Source organism: Salvia miltiorrhiza, unplaced genomic scaffold, assembly GCF_028751815.1.
Source record: "Salvia miltiorrhiza cultivar Shanhuang (shh) unplaced genomic scaffold, IMPLAD_Smil_shh original_scaffold_217, whole genome shotgun sequence".
In the NCBI taxonomy this organism is placed as follows: Eukaryota; Viridiplantae; Streptophyta; class Magnoliopsida; order Lamiales; family Lamiaceae; genus Salvia; species Salvia miltiorrhiza.
The window spans coordinates 171,688-191,743 of record NW_026651503.1 but is presented as its reverse complement, the minus strand read 5'-3'; the positions used below and the strand labels follow the sequence as shown (position 1 = coordinate 191,743).

Sequence of the window (20,056 nt, the reverse complement as noted above, 5' to 3'; positions counted from 1 at the left end):
AGTGGGTATTCTTATATATTAACACATTAAGTAATCCTCTTCATCTCTTCTCCTCTCTCACGCTAAACTCAACAACAAAGCGCCGCTGACTTCCTTTCATCCCTTGATGCTAACCTTGTCAGACTTGCCTTCATCGCCACCGACTTTCCTTCATCTCACGCTAAACTCAACACACACAACAAACAAAAAAAAGGTGCTCCATCGCTTCCTCTCGAATTAACAAATCTACAAATTAAAAAAATTAAATCCACAAATCAAAAATATCAAAGACTCCGGATGCTCAAAACTCGAAAGCCACGCGTTCATGATCGTCTTCCCCACACCCCCATGACCACGATGCACGAGGCGGCATTCCCTCACGCCTAGGGCTGTAAATTCGGGTTGCGGGTATCGGGTATACCCTCACCCGTCCCGATACCCGCGCGGGTATCGGGTACCCGATACCCGCAAATTTGAAGATGAGGGTCGGGTGAGGGTATCAAATTCTCAAAAATTGCGGGTAGAGGGTACCCGCAATAAATATTTAAAAATTAAAATTAAATAATTTTATTTAACAATATTAGGAAATAGGAATTAAACCAAAAATTCCAAGCCCTAGTTTCATCTAATCTCTCTGTCTCTAACTATCATTTTGTGTGTTGATTCTTCTTGAATTTCTCTCCAAACATTTTATTACAATAAAAAAAAAATAGAAAGGATATTTTCAATTTTTTGTGAAATGCGGGACAAAATACCCTCTCGCGGGACGAAATACCCTCCAGCGGGACCAAAAAACCGTAAAATTACAATTAAAAAAAAATTGCGGGAATGTGAGGGTACCCTCATACCCGCAGCGGGTATCAGGGTCGGGTGAGGGTGGGGTTTTCGGCAGTTTTCGTCCCGCGGGTACCCGATTTTACACCCCTACTCACGCCGCCACGACCTCGTCAAAGATGATTCCACATCCTCCTTCATGTTCCAATTGGGTGGTTGAAGACTTGATGATCTAGAATAATCACGCTTCAAATCTCAGAGACTGCTCCGGATGGCATCAATCCTCGTGAAAAATTTGATCCGTGCACCGAATTTTGTAAATGCACAGTAAAATAACTTTTGTTGCATTTTACAATTGTTGTACTTGCATTCTTAATATTTCTCATTTTATATACTATAATTTCTCTACAGTGAGGAACAAACATAGTCTATGATTTAAAACTGTAGACTATGAGCGAATTTGTTGTAGTGTGAAAAATGTAAAAATGCAAAGACAAATGTTGTGAAATATACAATAAGAATAAAATAAGAATATATATATATATATATATATATATATATATATATGGTTGGGAAAACTCTCCTATATATATATATATATATATATATATAATCTATGGTTGGGAATAAAATAAGAATATGTATTTTAAACTAATCTAGCTAGACCATTATTCACTATGATCTATGGTTGGGAATTATTCCTATTTTATAGTCTAAGGGTTGTATTCATTCTAGCTCTCCCTATAGGCTAAATCGTCTCTTAAAGTTAAAAAAATACGAATCAGTTAAAATGTATGAATCTCATGTAAAACATGTATGAATTTGTGTTGTGTAAATGTCTGAATTTTAAAAATTAAAATTTTCCTTACCTATGAGAATCGAACTCTAACAATGAATTTATCTTATAAAGTGATGAATCATCGATAAATTTTGATGATCTAAGGAGTGAAAATGGTTCCTATTTTTTATTTTAAAATATATTTTTATTCTAGCTCACCCTTATATGAAAAACACATCTTAAAATAAAAAATAAGAACATTTTTCAGCCCTTATAAAAACATCTCTTAATTTTCAAAATTTAAACATTTACACTGTGAATTCAAACCTATTCTATATATAGGAAGGGGTTAGGTAGTAAACCACTCTTAGAGTAAAAAAATAGGAACAAATTTATACCATTGATATATTCATAATCTAGCGATTAAGATTTTATCTTTGAAAAATTATGTGTAAATGTCTGTATTTTACTCCGTCCCACTGTAAGTGAGACCTTTTTTTTGGGCACGGGAATTAAGAAAGGTGTATTTTGTGTGTAGGTGGAAAAGTGAAAAAGTGTTTAAAGGGAAAAGCTTTTACCCAAAAAGGAAAGAGTCTCACTTACAGTGGGACGCCCAAAATAGAAAGAGTCTCAGATACAGTGGGACGGAGGGAGTATGTAGAATACATCTGAATTCTAAGTAGAATACATTTGAATTCGCTATTTTAAATGTCTGAATTTCAAAAATTAATTTTTTGGTTTCCATTGGATTCGAGTCCAGTACTTTAAATTCATCTAACAACGTGATAAATCAATCGTAGATCTTGATGATCTAAGAGCTGAAATTGTTCATACTCCCTCCGTCCCCAAAATAAGTTCCTCTTTGTGGACGGCACGGGTTTTAAGGAAAAATGGTAAAGTGTATTGATAGTGGAGAAAAATATGTTATAATTAGTATTGAGAGTAGTGAAAAGGTGAAAAAGTGTTATAATTAGTATTGGGAGTGGTGAAAAAATGAAAAGTAAGAATAAGTAAAGTATTATTAGTGGTGGGGTAGTTGTCCAAAAATGGAAAGAAAGAAAGAGGAACTTATTTGAGGGACGTCCCAAAAAGGAAAAAGATGAACTTATTTCAGGGACGGAGGGAGTATTATTTATTTTAAAAGTTGTTTTTATTTTAGCATCTCTCTCTCTATATATATATATATATGTGTGTGTGTGTGTGTGTGTGTGTGTGTGTGAAATGGTTATAATGTTATAATGTGATTCCTCATATATGGTGAGATCTTAGATTTATTTGTAGGTGTTGGTTTAAGGGGCTTTGGCCTATAAATACTAACTTTTCTCATTTTCTGATTTTGCACCCCAATTTTAAAATCTGCCCATAAATATCTTAACTTTGAATTCATTCTGATTTTGCACCCGACGAATTTTTACCCCAAAATCGTTGCTGACATCGCAGCCGGATTAAGAGGAATTAGTTTGGAGTACATAATGAAGCAAATAACTTTGTTGTTAATGTGGGATATAGAACATGTAATTATATGGTTTGGGTTGTCAATCAGGCTGTCATATCAACAACGTTTTGGGGGTAAAAATTTGCCTGGTGTAAAATCAGAAAGAATTCAAAGTATAGATATTTATAGGCAGATTTTAAAGTTGGGGTGCAAAACCAAAAAATAAGAAAAGTTCGAGTATTTACATGTCAATGCACCTTGATTGGATGTATCATATGGTTGATATTCATCTGGAGGGGAAAGTTTTTTACCTGGGTTCGAATCCTGGAGGGATCGAAAATTCTACTAATTTTTTTAATATCGTTATTCCATACTGTCTTATTCATTAGTCTCAAATCTCACGAAAAATAACAATCTCACTAGAACTCATTTATATATATATATATATATATATATATATATATATATATATATATAGGGTAGGGTTAATATAAAAACCCCTCTTAAGATGAAAACTAGGAACCAATTTAAAACCATTGATTTAAATAAAATAGAGGGCTGAGATTAAACTACATATGCACAATTTCGATTGCATAAATGCACAGTTTCAATTGCATAGATGCACAATTTCGATTTGCTTGAGTATTTTGCATTGTTGGTTTCAATTGCATAAATTGCATAATTTTTAATTGCACAGTAAAATATAATAGATGCACAGTTTATTTTGTTGACTAAATCCTAACCACTAGATCTAATATTTAAAAGGTCAAGATTAGGTTCCTAGTTCTCATTTTAACAGAGGTTTTTATTAGAACCTCTTCCTATATATATATATATATATATATATATATATATATATATATATATATATATATAGAGAGAGAGAGAGAGAGAGGATGAAATGATTGAATAAGAACTTAGTTCGAATACCTCATACGTCCACGATAAGTGTGTTTTTTTTGTCATTTTTGTCCGTTTATAATAAACACGGCATTTCCATTTTAGGACATGTGCCCTTATATTTTCACACTTATTCCCACACAATGTTTATAAGAAAATTTATCTCACAACTATTTATTAATTACCTAACAAATCAATTTTAGTGGATATTTTTCTCTTGATATTTTCTTTAAATTTATCCTTAAATACGCATCATACTTATCGTGCACAGATGAAGTACTTAAATATTGTTAATATATGTTTTCAACAGACATTAATTTTCAATGGACCTTCCCTATACTACTTTGTGGCAATGGTATGGACCATCCAGTAGCTAGCTAGTTGACATTATAGTCTACTAGTGTATTACCCGTCGAAATTCGACGGGTACATATTTTCTTGTAATTTATATATTTTATGTTATTTTTATGATAATTATATAAAATAATTTTTTATGTAAATTATTTATATAATTAATTAAATTAAATTAAATTAAATTAGTAATACATTTTAAATTATATTAATGTCAACAACTTTTAGCAATTAAATTATTAATTTTGTTGAGATCATAAAAATACCCATTAGTTTTCATATGAAATTTTATAAAAAGTTGACGCGTAAGAAAAAAAAAGAGTAGAAATACATATAAATTTGACATAGGTATCATATAATTCCGAACTTCTAAAAGCATAACTAATTATGAAAATAATCTCGCCTGATATTTAAAAGACCATAACTGATTTATCGAACATCGTATCATTTGGAGTTTTAAGACCAACCAAGTTGTGGGCATCAGCTCGTCACAAACTTGACAGATCACCTCTAACTTCTGAGCATCATCTTGTTTGAAACTTGAAAGAGAATCATCTCGTCTAAAACTTGAAAGAGCGTCATCTCGTCTGGAGTTTTGAGCATCATCTCATCTAGAGTTTGAGAGAGCATCATCAAATATGAAATTATATTCAACCATGACTCCAATTGTCAACTATCTAACAAACATAACTCTAACAATTTAGATATTTTATTTATATATATAATTTTATTAGTTCAAACTCTAGAGAGAAAGGAAAGAGAAGAGTTCTTAAAGCAGTAAAAGAGAGAGCGTGTGCTTTATTTCATCATCGTAGGTATTTATAGGCATTACAGTCGGGGTAAAGTAGTAAATTCGTCTGGTCATCTATTCTGCATGCTCGTCATTAAACTAATTAAGGCTATTATTATATTATAACTTGTCAGGTCGTTGTCCCCTAATTACAGAGCTGGATTATGTCCTCATCATCCCGCTCTGGATTTCCTTCCTTGGGGCAGACCTCTACTCTTTGGCTCCGCTCTGCTAAGTAGCTCCGCCTTCTGGCGAATTGTCTCTAGCGTGTAGCTCCGCGCTCTGGCTCCAATAGCTTAGCTCTGACTCTGGATCTGGCGATTTGGCTCTGGCTCTGACTCTAATGACTTAGCTCTGACTCTGGATCTGGCGACTTGGCTCTGGCTCTGACTTTAATGATTTAGCTCTGGAATCTCTGCTCTGACATCTCTGCTCTGGCAACTTGGCTCTGGCCCTCTGCTCTGGTTAGCTCTGGCTCTGTCAGCTCTACTCTGGTTAGCACTGGCTCTGGCATCTCTGCTCTGGCTAGCTCTGCTCTGGCATCTCTGCTCTAGCAACGTGGCTCTGACCCTCTACTCTGGAAGCTCTGCTCTGGCTCTGGCAGCTCTGCTCTGGAAGCTCTGCTATGGCAACTCTGCTCTTTAAGCTTTACTCTAGCAACTCAAAATGGTATTATATGGACCCAATCAACTGTAATTTACATATTCCGTCGAAAGGCTTATAACATATCTTTCACAAGTCAGAAACAAATTTTATTCAAATACGAAGCACTAAAATTACACAGCAAAAGGTTTGCTTTGCTCCCTAAACACAACAAAAAAAGAACAAAAGTACCTTGTGTTGGCTGAAAAAACACGATGAAGCGTAAATCATTATTAACTAAAGAATTTATAGCTAAAAATCTAGGTATGCAATTATAGAATTTAACTAAGGAATTATCGACTTTAGAGAGAGGAAATGATTGAGAGAAGAGAGAGACAGTGAAGGGGGAGACGACGCCGACCGGATTCAGGGACGATGGCGATGGGGTGAGGAAGAGGCAGGCGTGAGGAAGAGAGAGGCGTGACTTTTGTTTTAAAAGTGAGAATGAGAATATATAGATTGGATTCTTAAATGCCACGTTGGAGATTGAGATTGAAAAGAAAGAATTTGAGGCCTGCCACGTAGGCTAAGGTCTAATCGTATTATAGAATTTATTATTATTATTATTATTATTATTATTATAGTAATGGACGAACAGAAACAAATAAAGTTTGCAGAAATGAAAAATATATTTTTCTTCCCTATATAAATAAAATGTATGGATTTATTTTATAAAAAATAAAAATAAAATTTTAATTATTTTGATAGACATAAAATAAGATTTTGTTTTAAATTAATCAGTTTATAGAATTTGTGCATGCCTTATTATGCAAACATGTAAATCAATGACCGGACCCGTTTATAATTTACATATATGTACATGTCTCAATTCAAACTTAATTTAAAATTAATTTTATTAAAAATTATTAAGAATATAAATATTATATATATATACACACACACACACACACAATATAATATATTGCAACATATACATATAATATGTACGCTATTGAGAAATATAAATTTAATAACAAATATACATCTAATCACTAACATTCAATTAAAATAATTTATCGTATATAGATTATAATTTTTTTCTTATCAGACATATAAATTTAATTTTTATCTAGAAAAAATAAATAATAAAATTTATTAATTTAGATTATATGTAATGTTAATATTATTATATATATATATACATTTATTATTAGTTATATTTATTATGATTAATGAATCTTTATATAGAATGTAATAGTTAATTAATTAATAAATGATGAAGATTATATATGGAAAATTTTGAAATGGTGAGATTTTAGATATGCCACATAGGCTAAGGCTTAATCCTATTATATAATAGATTGGCGAAACACATTCGTAGCTAGATCTATGTATTTTTATGTTTTGTTTCATTAGATTCCTATACAGTTTTTATGTTTGAATAAGTTCTTATTCTATTGGTTTTGATTTCATCCGATCTTCATTAACGGACTTAATAGGACCGTCATGAGTGTATTTAAGTTATTCATATTTTAGGATTATTTTATGCTTAAATAGAATTTAATATACATAATTAAGTGACTTTTGATGCATGATGTCAAGAAAATTGGGTGGAATGAAGCGAAAAAGAAGAGAGTTCTGTGCGATTTTAGAAGATCTTGAAATGTAGAATTAATTATTATTGAAGAAACATATTTTGCGCTAGAAAATAAATTTAATTATCGTAAGCGTCGAATTAATATTTAATTTAGTTGGGATAGATATTTGATTGTATTTTGTATTTGGGCTAATAGTTCTAAATAACCAATTTGCTTAACAAAAAGTTAACTGTACCTATAGAATTAAAAATATATTAATTTTAATCAATTTTTGTGTAAATAGACTATATTACCCTTAAAAATATAATAAAAATAAATAATAAAAAAGTGAGAAAAAAATAAAAAAGAAAAATATCAAAACATAAATTAGAAAGAAAGTGGTGATGGCTGCGGTTGCGGCGCGAGCCTGTCCTAGTAGTCTGCCGGAGGTGGAAGGAGGGCAGCGGCTGGTGGCTGTTTCTGTTTGGCCGGACTGTGGCAATGATTCTCGTCTCTGACGGACTAACCGTGTTGGGAACTTAATGAAATATCTTAATCCTTATTTTGATGATACCAAAATCAATAGGTTTCTTTTGTAATAGACTAGAACTGCTCGAACTCAAGTGTTAGAGTTCTTTTTCTAGTTTAGTTGCAGTTCTGAAGACTGAAGACTGAAGTTGCCGACTGAAGCATCAGTTTTGACTGATTACTTAATGTGTGCCACGTGGAATCTGCGGACTGATACTAAAGTCAAGTATCAGTTAAACATTCTTCATCGGACTGATTTTTGGAGTTTTATCTCCGCTAGTTTGGTTTTTTCAAAGTTTTCTGTTTTGGTTCAGGATTTTTCACAAACACCTGCTGGGCGAGCAGCAGATGAACTGGCGCAACAGGAGATGGTTGAAGCGCTGCTGTTGGTGGGTGAGCAGTTCGGGTGTAATGTTGGGTTGGGGTGTCGGCGATGCTCTTTTAGTGTCCGGGTGCACTTGGAGTTGGGGCGTCGTCGGTCGGATCCCGTTGGATCTCCGCGTTTGGCTCCCGAGGGAGTCTCGCGTTGAGTTTACTTGTGAATCAGTTGCTCCAATCATTGACGTGCTGATTCTTGGAATTTTATCTCCAGTTCATTGGTTTCTTCAAAGATTTTTTATGTTAAGCAGGCAGCTACACGCCAATGGGCATTACTGGATTGGGACTTTTTACAAACATCTGCTGGGCGTTCTTCTTGTGGGGCTGCAGAAGGCGTGGTATAGCCATCTCTGGGGGAGTTTAGTTTCGGTCGACACTTCTTGGGCTTTTGCTTGCTGGCGGCGAGCTGTTCGAAGCGGGGGTTGGGTGATGTACCACAGTTGGTGGGTGAGCAATTCGTTTGAGAATGGTGTCGTGTTGGGATGGGGTGTCGGCGGTGCTCTTTCAGTGTCCGGGTGCGCTCGGCGCTGGGGTGTCGCTGGTCGGACCTCTTTGGATTTCTGCGTTTGGATTTTTGGGCTTTCTCGCAGTGAGCTTCCTTTGGGAATCAGCAGCTTTTGTCGTCGACGCACTGATTCTTGGAGTTCTATCTCCGTCTTTTTATTCAATCGTTTTTTTTTGCTTTGTTAGCGGTTTCTTGTTTTTTGTTTTTTGTTTCTTGTTGGTCCTCTTTGTTCTTTTGGTTCGGTGTTACTGTGTTTGGAAGCCGAGCAACTTAGGGACGATGGTTAGGCCGGAGTCTCTTAAGTTGTCTCATTTCCGCTTCCACACAGTTGTCTAGACGAGTACTCTTTTTCCCTTTTAAGAATTTTCCCTCTCGGGTTTGTCTTAAAGGGGTTTTAATGAGGCTCGGCCCTTAGTTTGCTTCTTTGTGCTCTCAAGGGTTTTTTAGGTGCGTTTTTTCTTTCTTTCTTTTAATAAAATCTCATTTAATAAAAAATTCTTCATCGGACTGAACCTCAAACGTTCAAAGGAAGCCACGCACTCCAGAAGTACAGCCGCATTAAATGCAGAGATCTCAGGATCGTCTTTTCTCTGCAGAGGTCATTCCGCTTTGGTGATTACCTTTTCAGAGATGTCGCATCTCCTGCTCTTCAAGATAGCCGTTTTCACCAAACAAGGAACCTCGAAGATTGAAGCCTCGGCCCAAGTTCAAATTACTCTCTAACGGAAGAAATCTTGAAGACCTTCTCCGCCAACGGATCTATTCAAGACTTCCCCTATAAATAGCGCTCGAGGATCACTTCAATCTTCACCGATTCAACGACATAAGCTAAAACTCTGCCAAAATTGTTTCTCAGCTAAAGCCCAGACTCTCCAAAGTTTGAATCGAAGAAGTGAATCCCAAAGCCAAAAATCAGTCACTGCTGATTACATAAATTTTCTTAGACCTTAGGCAAACCTCGTTTATCCAAAGCCTAGGTCAAACTAACTGCAAAGAACTTGTTCTTTGAAGTTTAGTTGGCAAGTTTCAAACTTCCCTTCAACCGACTGAATCGAGTGTTTGTGTTGTAAAGGAGTTGATAAAGGCGTTCTGTCTTCGTGAGATCCTAGTGCCCAGTGCGTGCTAGGAGTGAGAAATCCAACAAGGTGTGTTGGTACTGGAGATTGGATCTTCAGTTGTTTCGGCTGTGTGCACCCGTAAGCACTTGTTCAGGTTTGCAGTGCACCAGTAAGCACTTGCCGAGTGAAGTTGTTGGTCTGATCAACCGACCGTGGATGTAGGAAGTATTTTCCAGACCACGTAAAATCTTTGTGTTATTTACAGCTTTCAATTTTTACTTTCTTACTTGTGCTATTCCTTTCGTAAACTGAAAACTGATTAATTGCAAAGAGAAACTTAAGACTAACAACGTGCTCAACTCACAGGCTATTGCGAAATAAAAGTTTTCCGTTGCGTGTGTTATCAGTCTGACTGATCTATCTTCTGATAGTCAGTAAGATTTATAACATCTCTGTTTATCAAACTCGACTGAAGCCTTACGTGCATCAGTTAAGCTCTTTTGACTTAACTGATAACTCCTTACTGAAGAGTATTCAGTATCAGTCGTTAACCCTATTTTGGTCAAAACTCCTTTTCAGTAAACAGGTGTCTGAGTTTGTGTTTGAAGTTTCGTTTTGATCTCTTGTAAAGATCGAAAATAGCCCATAGGTGTATTCCCCCCTACACCTATTCGAGACCCTCCGGACCTAACAAACCGAGAAGGGGGAGATGTTGAGCAGCAACAAACGACGGCGATGGTGGCTTTGTTGCAGTTGCTCGGCGGGGACGAGGGGAAAACAGGCCGATGGTGGTGACTCCACCCGCTACTATTATGCGGAAGAGAAAGAAAGCAGGTGGCGACGGTGTTGCTGTCACAGCGACAATGTTCGCCGAAAATTGCGAGGAATTAAAGAAGGAAAAATGGATCAAGATTTGAGAAAAGAGAGAGATGATGTTGTCGTCGTCGAGAGGTAGACGATAGGGAACGACACGACATAGGGGGGTTGAAGGCTGCGGCCTATGACTGTTGTTGTTCGCCGGAATTTTTGAAGAGGAATCAGCAATTTGATGGAGGGGACGAAGTTGAAAAGGGGTGAGACCGTGAGGGGGTAGATTTGATTTTTTTTTCTTTTATTCAAATTTTAGTAAAATGAAATTCAAAATTTCAAAATTTAATATTGTTTAAATTCAAATAATAAAAGGGTATATTTGTAAAAATGTACCTAATTAATATATTTTTATTTTTATGATCACTATCAACTTTTACTTAATCAAATTGGCTATTTTAATTTTTGCCTATGACTTCATATGAGACAACATTATTGGGTTGGAGTAGGAGGAAGTTTTGAGATTAGGGATGAGCAGTAGGTTAATGGCGGCGACACGATTCTTGGTTTTATTTTGTTTTCGTAGTTTAGGCTATCCCGAAATTTCAAGATTTGGACCAGTGTTGTTGGTAACAATTTTATTTATTTCAGTTTATTAGATTAATATTTATTTAAAAAAAATTGATTGTGTTTTATTTCAATAACATAAGCAGTTAATTTTTCATGATTATGTGAGAATAATGAAGCATTAGTTTAAAGTCTGTGAGACCTAATTATTTATTAATTAATTTAATTGAATTTTGATTTATTTTCTGAGTAGAGTTTTAATTTGATTATTTTGAGCCCGATCACCTTAGGTTAGTTCAGATTAGTGTCAATTAGTTTCCTCAATCTGTAATTATATATTGGAATCAGGTTAATTAGTGGTGAAGCTATCATATCAGTAGTTGAGAATAAATTGGTAGGCGAAGTATTACTTGCATTTCTTAGATAATTTGTCAAATAATGTTATCAGAACATTAAATCTAGGTTTGACGTTTCCAACTAGGTTATGTTTTGATAAAGAAAATAGTTAATTTAAGAGTCTCTAGCTAACTCTCGATAAAGTAAGTATGAATTGAAGTACGTCTGTTGCATTCACGGTAACTAATTAGTCCATGAGAATTAATTTATCTTTACGTCAATGATCAGAGCAGTGACTACTGTGGATTTAGTCAAGGGGTTCGTTTTATTTTTAATTTATATCTTGTTTATTATTTAGTTCATTTATATTTTCTTAGTTTATAATTGATCTCTCAAATTTAAGGCATGATGGCTACACCAAACTCAATCTTTAGGGAATTGAGTGTATTGTTGGATCCTACTTATTGCTATACTCATTTGATTCTTGACAAGATTGAAGAATTATTTGGTGTTAAACGACGACCACCAACTATTAACTTTTTTGTTATCTTTACCTTTATTTATTATTTGGCCAGTTACAACCTAATTAAAAATTTGATATTAAAATTATTCAAAACAACCTCATAGCCCGCGTTTTCCATGTTTCTGATGGGATTGTATTGACTTGGCTTTCGCAACGGCTGAGTTTTCAACAAAAGGAAAAGAGAAATTTGAGTGGTGAAAAAGCAGGAACCCAATGCGTAGTAAATGGGATATTCCCTCCATTCCGTTACAAATGTCCCATTTTTTATAATGGGATGTCTCATTACAAATATCTCACTCATTTTTTGGCAACATATTCTCTTTCTATACCTAATATTTAAATAATTCCACCAATCCACTTTATCTACGAATTACACATTTTTTAATCTTTGTGTCCAAAAATAATGGGGCAGAGAGAGTATAAATCAAGAGCTGTTTAGTGTTGAAAGTGGTGAAATGGTGGTGCCTATAGGGGGTGAAAGAAAAGAGAGCGTGCGTGTCGGTACATTGGAGGTTTTCAAATTGAAAGAAAATGGAGTGTCATGAGCCTTTTTTTTAATTGTCAATGGGTAAAATATCCACATTGTTAAATTGTAATTAAAAACGTCCTTTATTATAAGGAAAATGAATCATATATCCAAATTGTAGTGATCTTCCTAATAAGTTCTTTGATGTTGATGATTGTCATTATTTTTTGTGAAAAGTCATACATTTTTCTTACACAAGTACAATTATATGTAAAAAAAAAGTGTAAGAAAAATTGGTAACTATTAGAAAATTACAGTACATTTAGTGAATGATAGGTAGTATTATTTTTTTATTCTTATTATTATAATGGATGATGTTGGTCAAGTTAAAGTAACATTTGAGGGGGGGTTTTATAATTCAAGGTTCAAATTAGCATTATTTCTAGTTGTGACTTCGAGCTTTAAAACTCGAATTCACAACTAACACTAGCAATTCAGATGTGAATTCATCAAACTTGGGAACGGTTGCACCTAAGTTGAGTTGAGCATACAGGCTGATATATGATGTTCTTTTGTTCGCTCAATGATGAGTCAGTTGATTTTCCTGAGATGCTTATTGTTTATGGATGATGATTTGGTTTGAACATGCATGATACTTTGTTCTTATTTTTGAAGCCTAGGTACTCCGTTTAGATTCTTCCAAATTTATTAATGGTCATTACCCCCACCACGTCAAATGAGAACAAATCTTCTTGAGCTACAAAGTGACCATTATATATTGTGACTGCGTGAAACATGTCTATGTGTGGCTGTCCGGAATTAGTGTAGGGAGTGAATGAGCGAAAACCGTGAGATATATCTGATTGTGCCCGATTTTGACCAAGTTGATGATAATGATCCATTTTTTGATGATTTCAAATTGATATTCGATAGTTGAGAGTTGCCTTGTGAGTTGCTTGATTCTACTTTGGCAAAGAAATTATTTGGTTTTACTTGGTTGTTTTGTATGTCGTGTTTGTTGTGTCGTCTTCTTTTTATTTTCCTTCTTTTTGTGGGGTCTCTTGTGTCGTGTCTTGAGAGGATTAAGATGTGTGAACAACAATGATTGAGAATTGAGTTTAGCTTTCACTTCATACTTGAGGGCAAGCATGATTCAAGTGTGAGGATGTTTGATGTGTATATTTTAGTTGTTCATATTCTTGAATTGTTTTGTACTTTAATTGAATTTAATATACACAATTAGGTGATTTTTTATGCAGAAATTGAAGAGTTCGATGCCGATGGAAGAGAATAGAAGAATACAAAAAATGAGGGATTTTGTTCCAAATTGGAAAGGTTCCAACTCCCAAATGATGAAGAACTAAAAGTTGTTCGGCCTGTGCGGAAATTTGGTAGACGTCGTATATCACCAAATAATTCCCGTAATCCTACCAAGAATTAAGTTAGTATAGCAATTAGCATGGCCGAACAATAGAGAACGGGTAAATGCACTCAATTTCCTAAAGAATTTTGTTGGTGTAGCCACCACGCCTTAAATTGGAGAGATTGATTAAAAACTAAGAAAAACAAGTAGAGATAAATCAAGAATAAAACGGACTCGGTTCAAATAAATCCACACTAATCACTGCTCTGATCATAGACGTAAAGATAATTTAATTCTCATGAACCAATCAGTTATATGATACCGTGAATATAAAGGACGTACTCCAATTTCACTTACTTTATCGATAGTTACCTGTAGACACCAGACCTAACTATTTCCCTTATCAAAACACAACCTAGCTGTAGACGTCAGACATAGATTTAATGTTTCAATAGCATTAAGATGAATGAACATGATTTAGACAAATTACCCAAGAAACGCAAGTAATAATTCGTCTACCAATTTATTCCCTACTACCGGTACGATAACTTCGTCACTAATTAGCTCGATTCCAACAATTACGGATTGAGGGAACTAATTGACACTAATCTGAATTAACCTAAGGTGATCGGGCTCATTAACCAGATTAAAACACTCTGCTCAGGGAACAAATCAAAATTCAATTAAATCAATTAACAAATAATTAGGTCTCACAGATTTTGAATTAGTAGTTCATTATTCTCACAGAATCAAGAAAATTAGCTACTCATACTATCGTATTTCATACAATAAAATCGAACGAAGAAAACATATATAAGTAATAATCGAATGATGAAATAAATAAAATTGTTACCGAAAACTGAGGAACAAATCTTGAAAACTCAAAATAAGTCTAAATTAGGAAGAAAAAAAACAAGAAAGAAAACGTCTAATGCTGCTGCCAATGCGCTACTGCCCGTCCCAGAATCCAGTCGCCAATCTCCTGCAGCTAAAAGTGAATTGCCAAAGATGATAATCCCTTCCCCCCAACATATACCTAGCCGCCACATTCAATAAAGAAACAATATACCCAGATGACCATTTTGAAGAAGAAAACACAATATTTGGCCACTAATTGAAAAAACACAAAATCTGGCCATTTTTTACGTTTTAGGGTTGTTTTGCCCTTAATTAGGGCGGACCAGATTCGAGTTTGCGTGCGGATTAGGCACACATGGCACTATTAGTGCCATATACTCAGTGTTGCACGAATGGTACTTATGGTCATATTAGTGTCATTAGTGTCATACGGAAGGTACTTATGGCCATATTAGTGTCATTAGTACCATATACTTGTGTGCTAATATTATTTAGATGGGTACAGTTATATAACTCTTTTGAACACTTTTCCGTAGGATTTAGATTATTAATTTAGGGTTTAGATTATCATTTAGGGTTTAGATTCCCCATTTAGGATTTACATTATCCATTTAGGGTTTAGATTCTCCATTCAGTATGTTGCACGAATAGTACTCATGACCATATTAGTGTCATTAGTGTCATATACTCTCTTATGTAGTGTTGCACGAATGGTATTTATGGCCATATTAATGTCATTAGTGTCATATATTTTAGATTTTTTTTTGGTTGGCACATATGGCACTATGCCTAATCCGCGCGCAAATCCGAATTCGATCCGCCCTAATTAAGGGCAAAACAGTCTTTACACATAATAAATGACTAGATTTTGTGTTTTTTTAATTAGTAGCCAAATATTGTATTTCCTTCTTCAAAATGACTATTTCAAAAGTGTTCTCTTTACTTAATATACCCTTCATATATAAAAATATATTAAAATCATTTATTGATTTACAAGAAATAAAATTAATCAAAATCATAGCCAACATTAGTTCATCTCTTTTTGGACTAATTCTCATGATATAATAATTATTCTTTCACTAATATAATGATTATCTTTTCGCACAGGCTGAACAACTTTTAGTTCTTCATCATTTGGGATCTTTTCCAATTTGCACAGGCCGAACAACTTTTAGTTTTCGTTTTCTTTTTTGTCTTTCCTTGGTCCCTTTGCGGGCGTTTTCCACAATTTTTTGTTTTGCTTTTAGACGGTTCCTTTGTGACCCGGCCCTTTGCTAGCGTCTGTGCTCTCAGGGGTTTTCAGGTCCTTTTTCTCTTTTCTTTTTAATAAAATTTCTATTTCAGCAACAAAATTCCTCATTTTTTTATTATTTTTATTTTTGTATTCTTCTATTCTCCTCCATCGACATAGAACTCTTCAATTCCTGCATCAATAAATACCTAATTATGTATATTAAATTTAATTAAAGCACAAAATAATCTAAAAATATGAACAACTAAAATATACACATCAATACCCCCAAGTCTAATAAGATAAATATTACAATAAGTTTACTCACCCGGCCGTTTGCGTAGATAAGTGATTATGTATTCTTTTATTTTGTGAAAAAATGAATTAATTGAATTGAGAGTGGATGAGACGGGTAGATGGAGATAAAGACTTAAGGTGAATGGTAAATGAGGAACAGAACATCCAACATAAGCGATTCATGGCTAAAAGAATTGACAAAAGAAAACTGAAGCATTGATGGAAATAACACATTTGTAGAAAGTTCATAGTTATGTGACCATAAAAATATTCTTTTAGAATTAGTTTATAATTTTAAACTAATTTATATGTCTATAATTTATATAGACTTTCAAAATTTTAATGTATCTCATATAAATGCACATTGATTGATTAATGTAACGGTTAAATATATAAGAAAAATAATTGACTCTATATATAATAAAACAATTGGTTAGAAACATTTATTTAAGTTATAATTATAGATTTTCATAAATGGAATAATTAAAAGAACAAAAAATTGAGATTACTATTTGCAGCAACCCGATTTCGTTATTATATAGTATTATATAGATGCAATGGAGTGGCCTTTACATATATATATATATATATCCTAACTCCTATGCTCCAATTTCAATTTTTAGGATTTCACATTTTTAACTACTACCATCAATGCATGCTTTATACACATTTTCATAATAAAAAGTGTACTGACCGCTAATATATCGTGGGAACCAAGATAAGATGGACCCTTTCGAAAACCAAATTCGAAACCAAAATTAGTTACAATCAAGAATTTAGGAAATTCAGCCTTGTTTTAAGATTCAAAGATGGTTTTCGAAACCAAACTTAGATGATTGTAAATGCGGTCAGCGGTGGAGGAGATGGCGGTAGGTGGGCAGGGGCCGGCGAAGGAGATGGCGGGGGAGAGAGGAATCGGCGGAGGAGATGACGATGGGTGGGAAGGGGGCGGCGAATGAGGTGGCAGGGGAGGGAGGAATTAGAATAAGATTAGAATGAAGAAACGTTTTTAATTTTAATTCCAGATATGGGTTTTTGGCAATGTGAATTTTCGTTCATTTTTTTTCTTTTTTTAATTCTGTATGTCTGCCATGTTGGCGCTTGGCCAGAACACGTCAAATATCGGTAGCCGAATAATTTTTACGCACAAAAAAAGTGAAACGATGGATATTATTTTATAATTATATATTTAGAGTGAGATATAACTATGGACTAAAAACTGATATTTATCCGTAATAAAGAAATAACTTCCAACAAAGCAACATCATGTCAAACGAAGCCGAATTATATGATTGTATATTTGTATTTACATAATGAGTTTTGGAAGTTGTTATGAATTATGAAATCAGTTCTTAGATAATTACACGGGGTTGGTGGTACCATGACTAACATGCCAAGTAAAAGTATAATCGAAACTCGCCATACATCACCACCTCATAGGTGTTGCGACTTGCGACTGTTACAGCGCTGAAACAATTGAGCTTCTTCGACAAAACAACATCTTCTGAAGCTCCTCAACGAGTGCATCCATGGCTTTTGGCGGTAAGCATATGGGGGCCACTATCCCCTCCTCACCCTTGCTATTCTTAAAGGGTAAAAAATAAGTCACGGCTCGCGGGAACGAATCAAAGCCGCCTCTTGCCACCCCGCCATACGCGGGCTTCCCCCAACCAACATCCACTTCTTCGAAACCCTTGGCGTAAGACACTAAATATGTTTGCACCCCCGACAGATTCGGCCGCCCTCTCATCACCAACAAATCCACAACTGATTTCACATACTCCTCTGTTGCTTTGTCAATCGCCCTTTTCACGAGCTCTACTGCATAATGGAATGGGTTTTTCAATAACTTGTCAGCAGTGGTGACTGCTGCAGGGTAAACAATAGCATTACCATAGTACCCATCTGGGAGAGGTGGATTCAATCGCTTACGAACATTCACAACACACAGCAATCTAACCTCTTCGCTAGGGTGAGGAGAGGTAGCAATTGTTCGGCAGCGCCACATGCAGGCTGTCACCAGTTGAAACCTCGAGCAACTGTGGAGGTGTGGAGGTAAGGTGTGGCGGAGGGTGGAGATCTCAGTGGGACCGAAGAACAAGTGTCGCATCATGCGATCATGTGGGATGATGGTTCGCTTAGTGTCAATCACGATATCGTGCTCGGGGTGTCTCAATGTCACGCGTGGTGGGTAACGAGCACAGAGAATGTGTCTCTGCCAAACTGGTAGAACAGAAGGGTATTCAGCACCACGGGCAAGTTCGCCAACTGCTGTGAAGAATTGGAGAATCCCTGCAGCATCGCACATGGCGTGATTGAAGCGCAAGGCAAAGACGAATCCACCACATAGTAGGCGCGTAACCTGAAGAGGCGGAATGTGTGAAAAAAATAGACAGATATGAACAATGTGGCACCATTCCAATGCATATCTAAACATTGAAGATTACATAAATCACTCAGTGCTTTCCCTTCTCCGTAAAATGTATTCATGGACCGGATTGGCATCTGCAACTTGCAGAGGCCTTTTTTGGTTGTTCAAAAATCATGTTTCACTCGTTGCTTTTAAGAATTCAAATACTTTATAAGAATGATTTTGGTAATAATTTAACCGTTCTCTCATATCACGTTTCACTCGTTGCAATTAAACATCAAACACAAATTATGCTATTCAATTCAAAATTGGGCTTCTTGACTTTGCTGTCAAATTTGACCTTAATAACCTATAATCAATATATGAGAAAGAATGAATCAGGTTTTCATTTACTCAACAACCATCTTGTTCATCACAATCAGTTTAATCCATCAACTGTGAGCACATGAAAGACTTCATAAGGTAATTGACGTAAAACTAAACATTATATATAATCCTAGAAAAGAAACACAATATGAGCTAGAAAATACCTGAATAAGCATCAAAGGGCAATCGATGACTCCAGCAGCGGCAGGGACATCGTAGAGCAGCTCGTGCAGGTTTTGGATCGGCGGTAGAAGTGTGCCAAGCTGTTGCAGAGTGGCGTCGGCGTCGGCCTCAACGAACACCACCCCCTCGCCGGTGCACTCCACCACCAGTTTCCTGGTGGCGTATTCCCTCAGCCGCCCGGCAAAAGGGTAGTAGAAGACCAATGCCTCAGCTACAGCGTCGCGAATAACCCTGACAGGGTCTCTCCCTTCCATGGAGGGGTTATGCCGGTATATTTCTACCAGCGGCATCTGAAAACGGAGGCCGTCTTGATCGTCGATGTCGGAGAGGATTCTCAATTCATGAGGCGTGGGCTTTGCCGGCCGGATTAGCTCAGGGTTTTTCCTAATTACTTTGAAGGTTGCAGCGTTGATTAACGCCATTTTTAACTAATTAGATGTGTGCATCTATAGATTCAAAAAATGATCAAAACCTTTTTGCCTTCAAAATCGTTCCACAAACCAAAATCTCCGCCTGCTTCATAACCATCAAAATGAAAGTTCCTAATTAATACTACCTAAAATTAAACTTTGATAGGTGAATTGCGAAAAGGAACGGTACGGAACTTACAGAGTGGCCAGGCGACAGCCGCCGGCGAAGTCGTGAATATGAGGAAAAGTGATGAATAAGTCTTTAAGATCGAGTTTATCGGCAACAAAATTGAATGATGGTCGGCCGCCACATAAACCCATCAAATTTACAAAAAAAAAAAAATTACAGTAATGGTTTAGAGATTAGTGTTTCACAATTTGTACGAACTATCTTATCTTATTACTTTAATAAATTTTTTAAAATAAAATTTATTATAAGAATATAATTATACATACTATTTAATTTTATTCCAAAAATTAAAATTTTGAGAAATTATATACTCTAACGATGAATTTATCAACTCTAATAATACAATATAATTGAGATTCATCAATTAAAATTTTAAATTGATGTAAGGAAATACATTTATCACTCCTAATAATACATTAAAATTGAAATTCACCAATTAAATCTTAAATTCAT

At 35.2% G+C, this 20,056-nt stretch overlaps 1 protein-coding gene across 6 annotated transcripts; it reads right to left on the bottom strand.

The window, feature by feature from the left end:
• Window positions 1–17,350: 17,350 nt before the first annotated feature.
• Window positions 17,351–19,788, bottom strand: LOC131003489 (benzyl alcohol O-benzoyltransferase-like). 6 transcript variants are annotated; one of them, XM_057929980.1, is made up of 4 exons: window positions 19,613–19,788; window positions 18,985–19,519; window positions 17,977–18,445; window positions 17,351–17,904 (listed from the first exon to the last, which is right to left on the bottom strand). In XM_057929980.1, exons 2-4 carry the CDS (start codon window positions 19,423–19,425, stop codon window positions 17,543–17,545), a joined length of 1,272 nt encoding a protein of 423 aa, XP_057785963.1. In that variant the 5' UTR covers window positions 19,426–19,519; window positions 19,613–19,788; the 3' UTR covers window positions 17,351–17,542. The 6 variants fall into 6 exon arrangements, with proteins under 6 accessions (XP_057785963.1, XP_057785962.1, XP_057785961.1 ...); XM_057929979.1 differs by having other exon boundaries at window positions 18,985–19,516; window positions 19,613–19,763; XM_057929978.1 differs by having other exon boundaries at window positions 18,985–19,516; window positions 19,609–19,690.
• Between the last annotated feature and the right edge of the window lie 268 nt (window positions 19,789–20,056).

Excerpts from the sequence above, each read along its gene's own strand:
- LOC131003489 (XM_057929977.1), bottom strand. The coding sequence starts at position 19,425 with ATGGCGTTAATCAACGCTGCAACCTTCAAAGTAATTAGGAAAAACCCT. Across the intron at positions 18,446-18,984 it reads GCCCTTTGATGCTTATTCAG|GTTACGCGCCTACTATGTGG; the intron begins GTATTTTCTAGC and ends CCGCCTCTTCAG.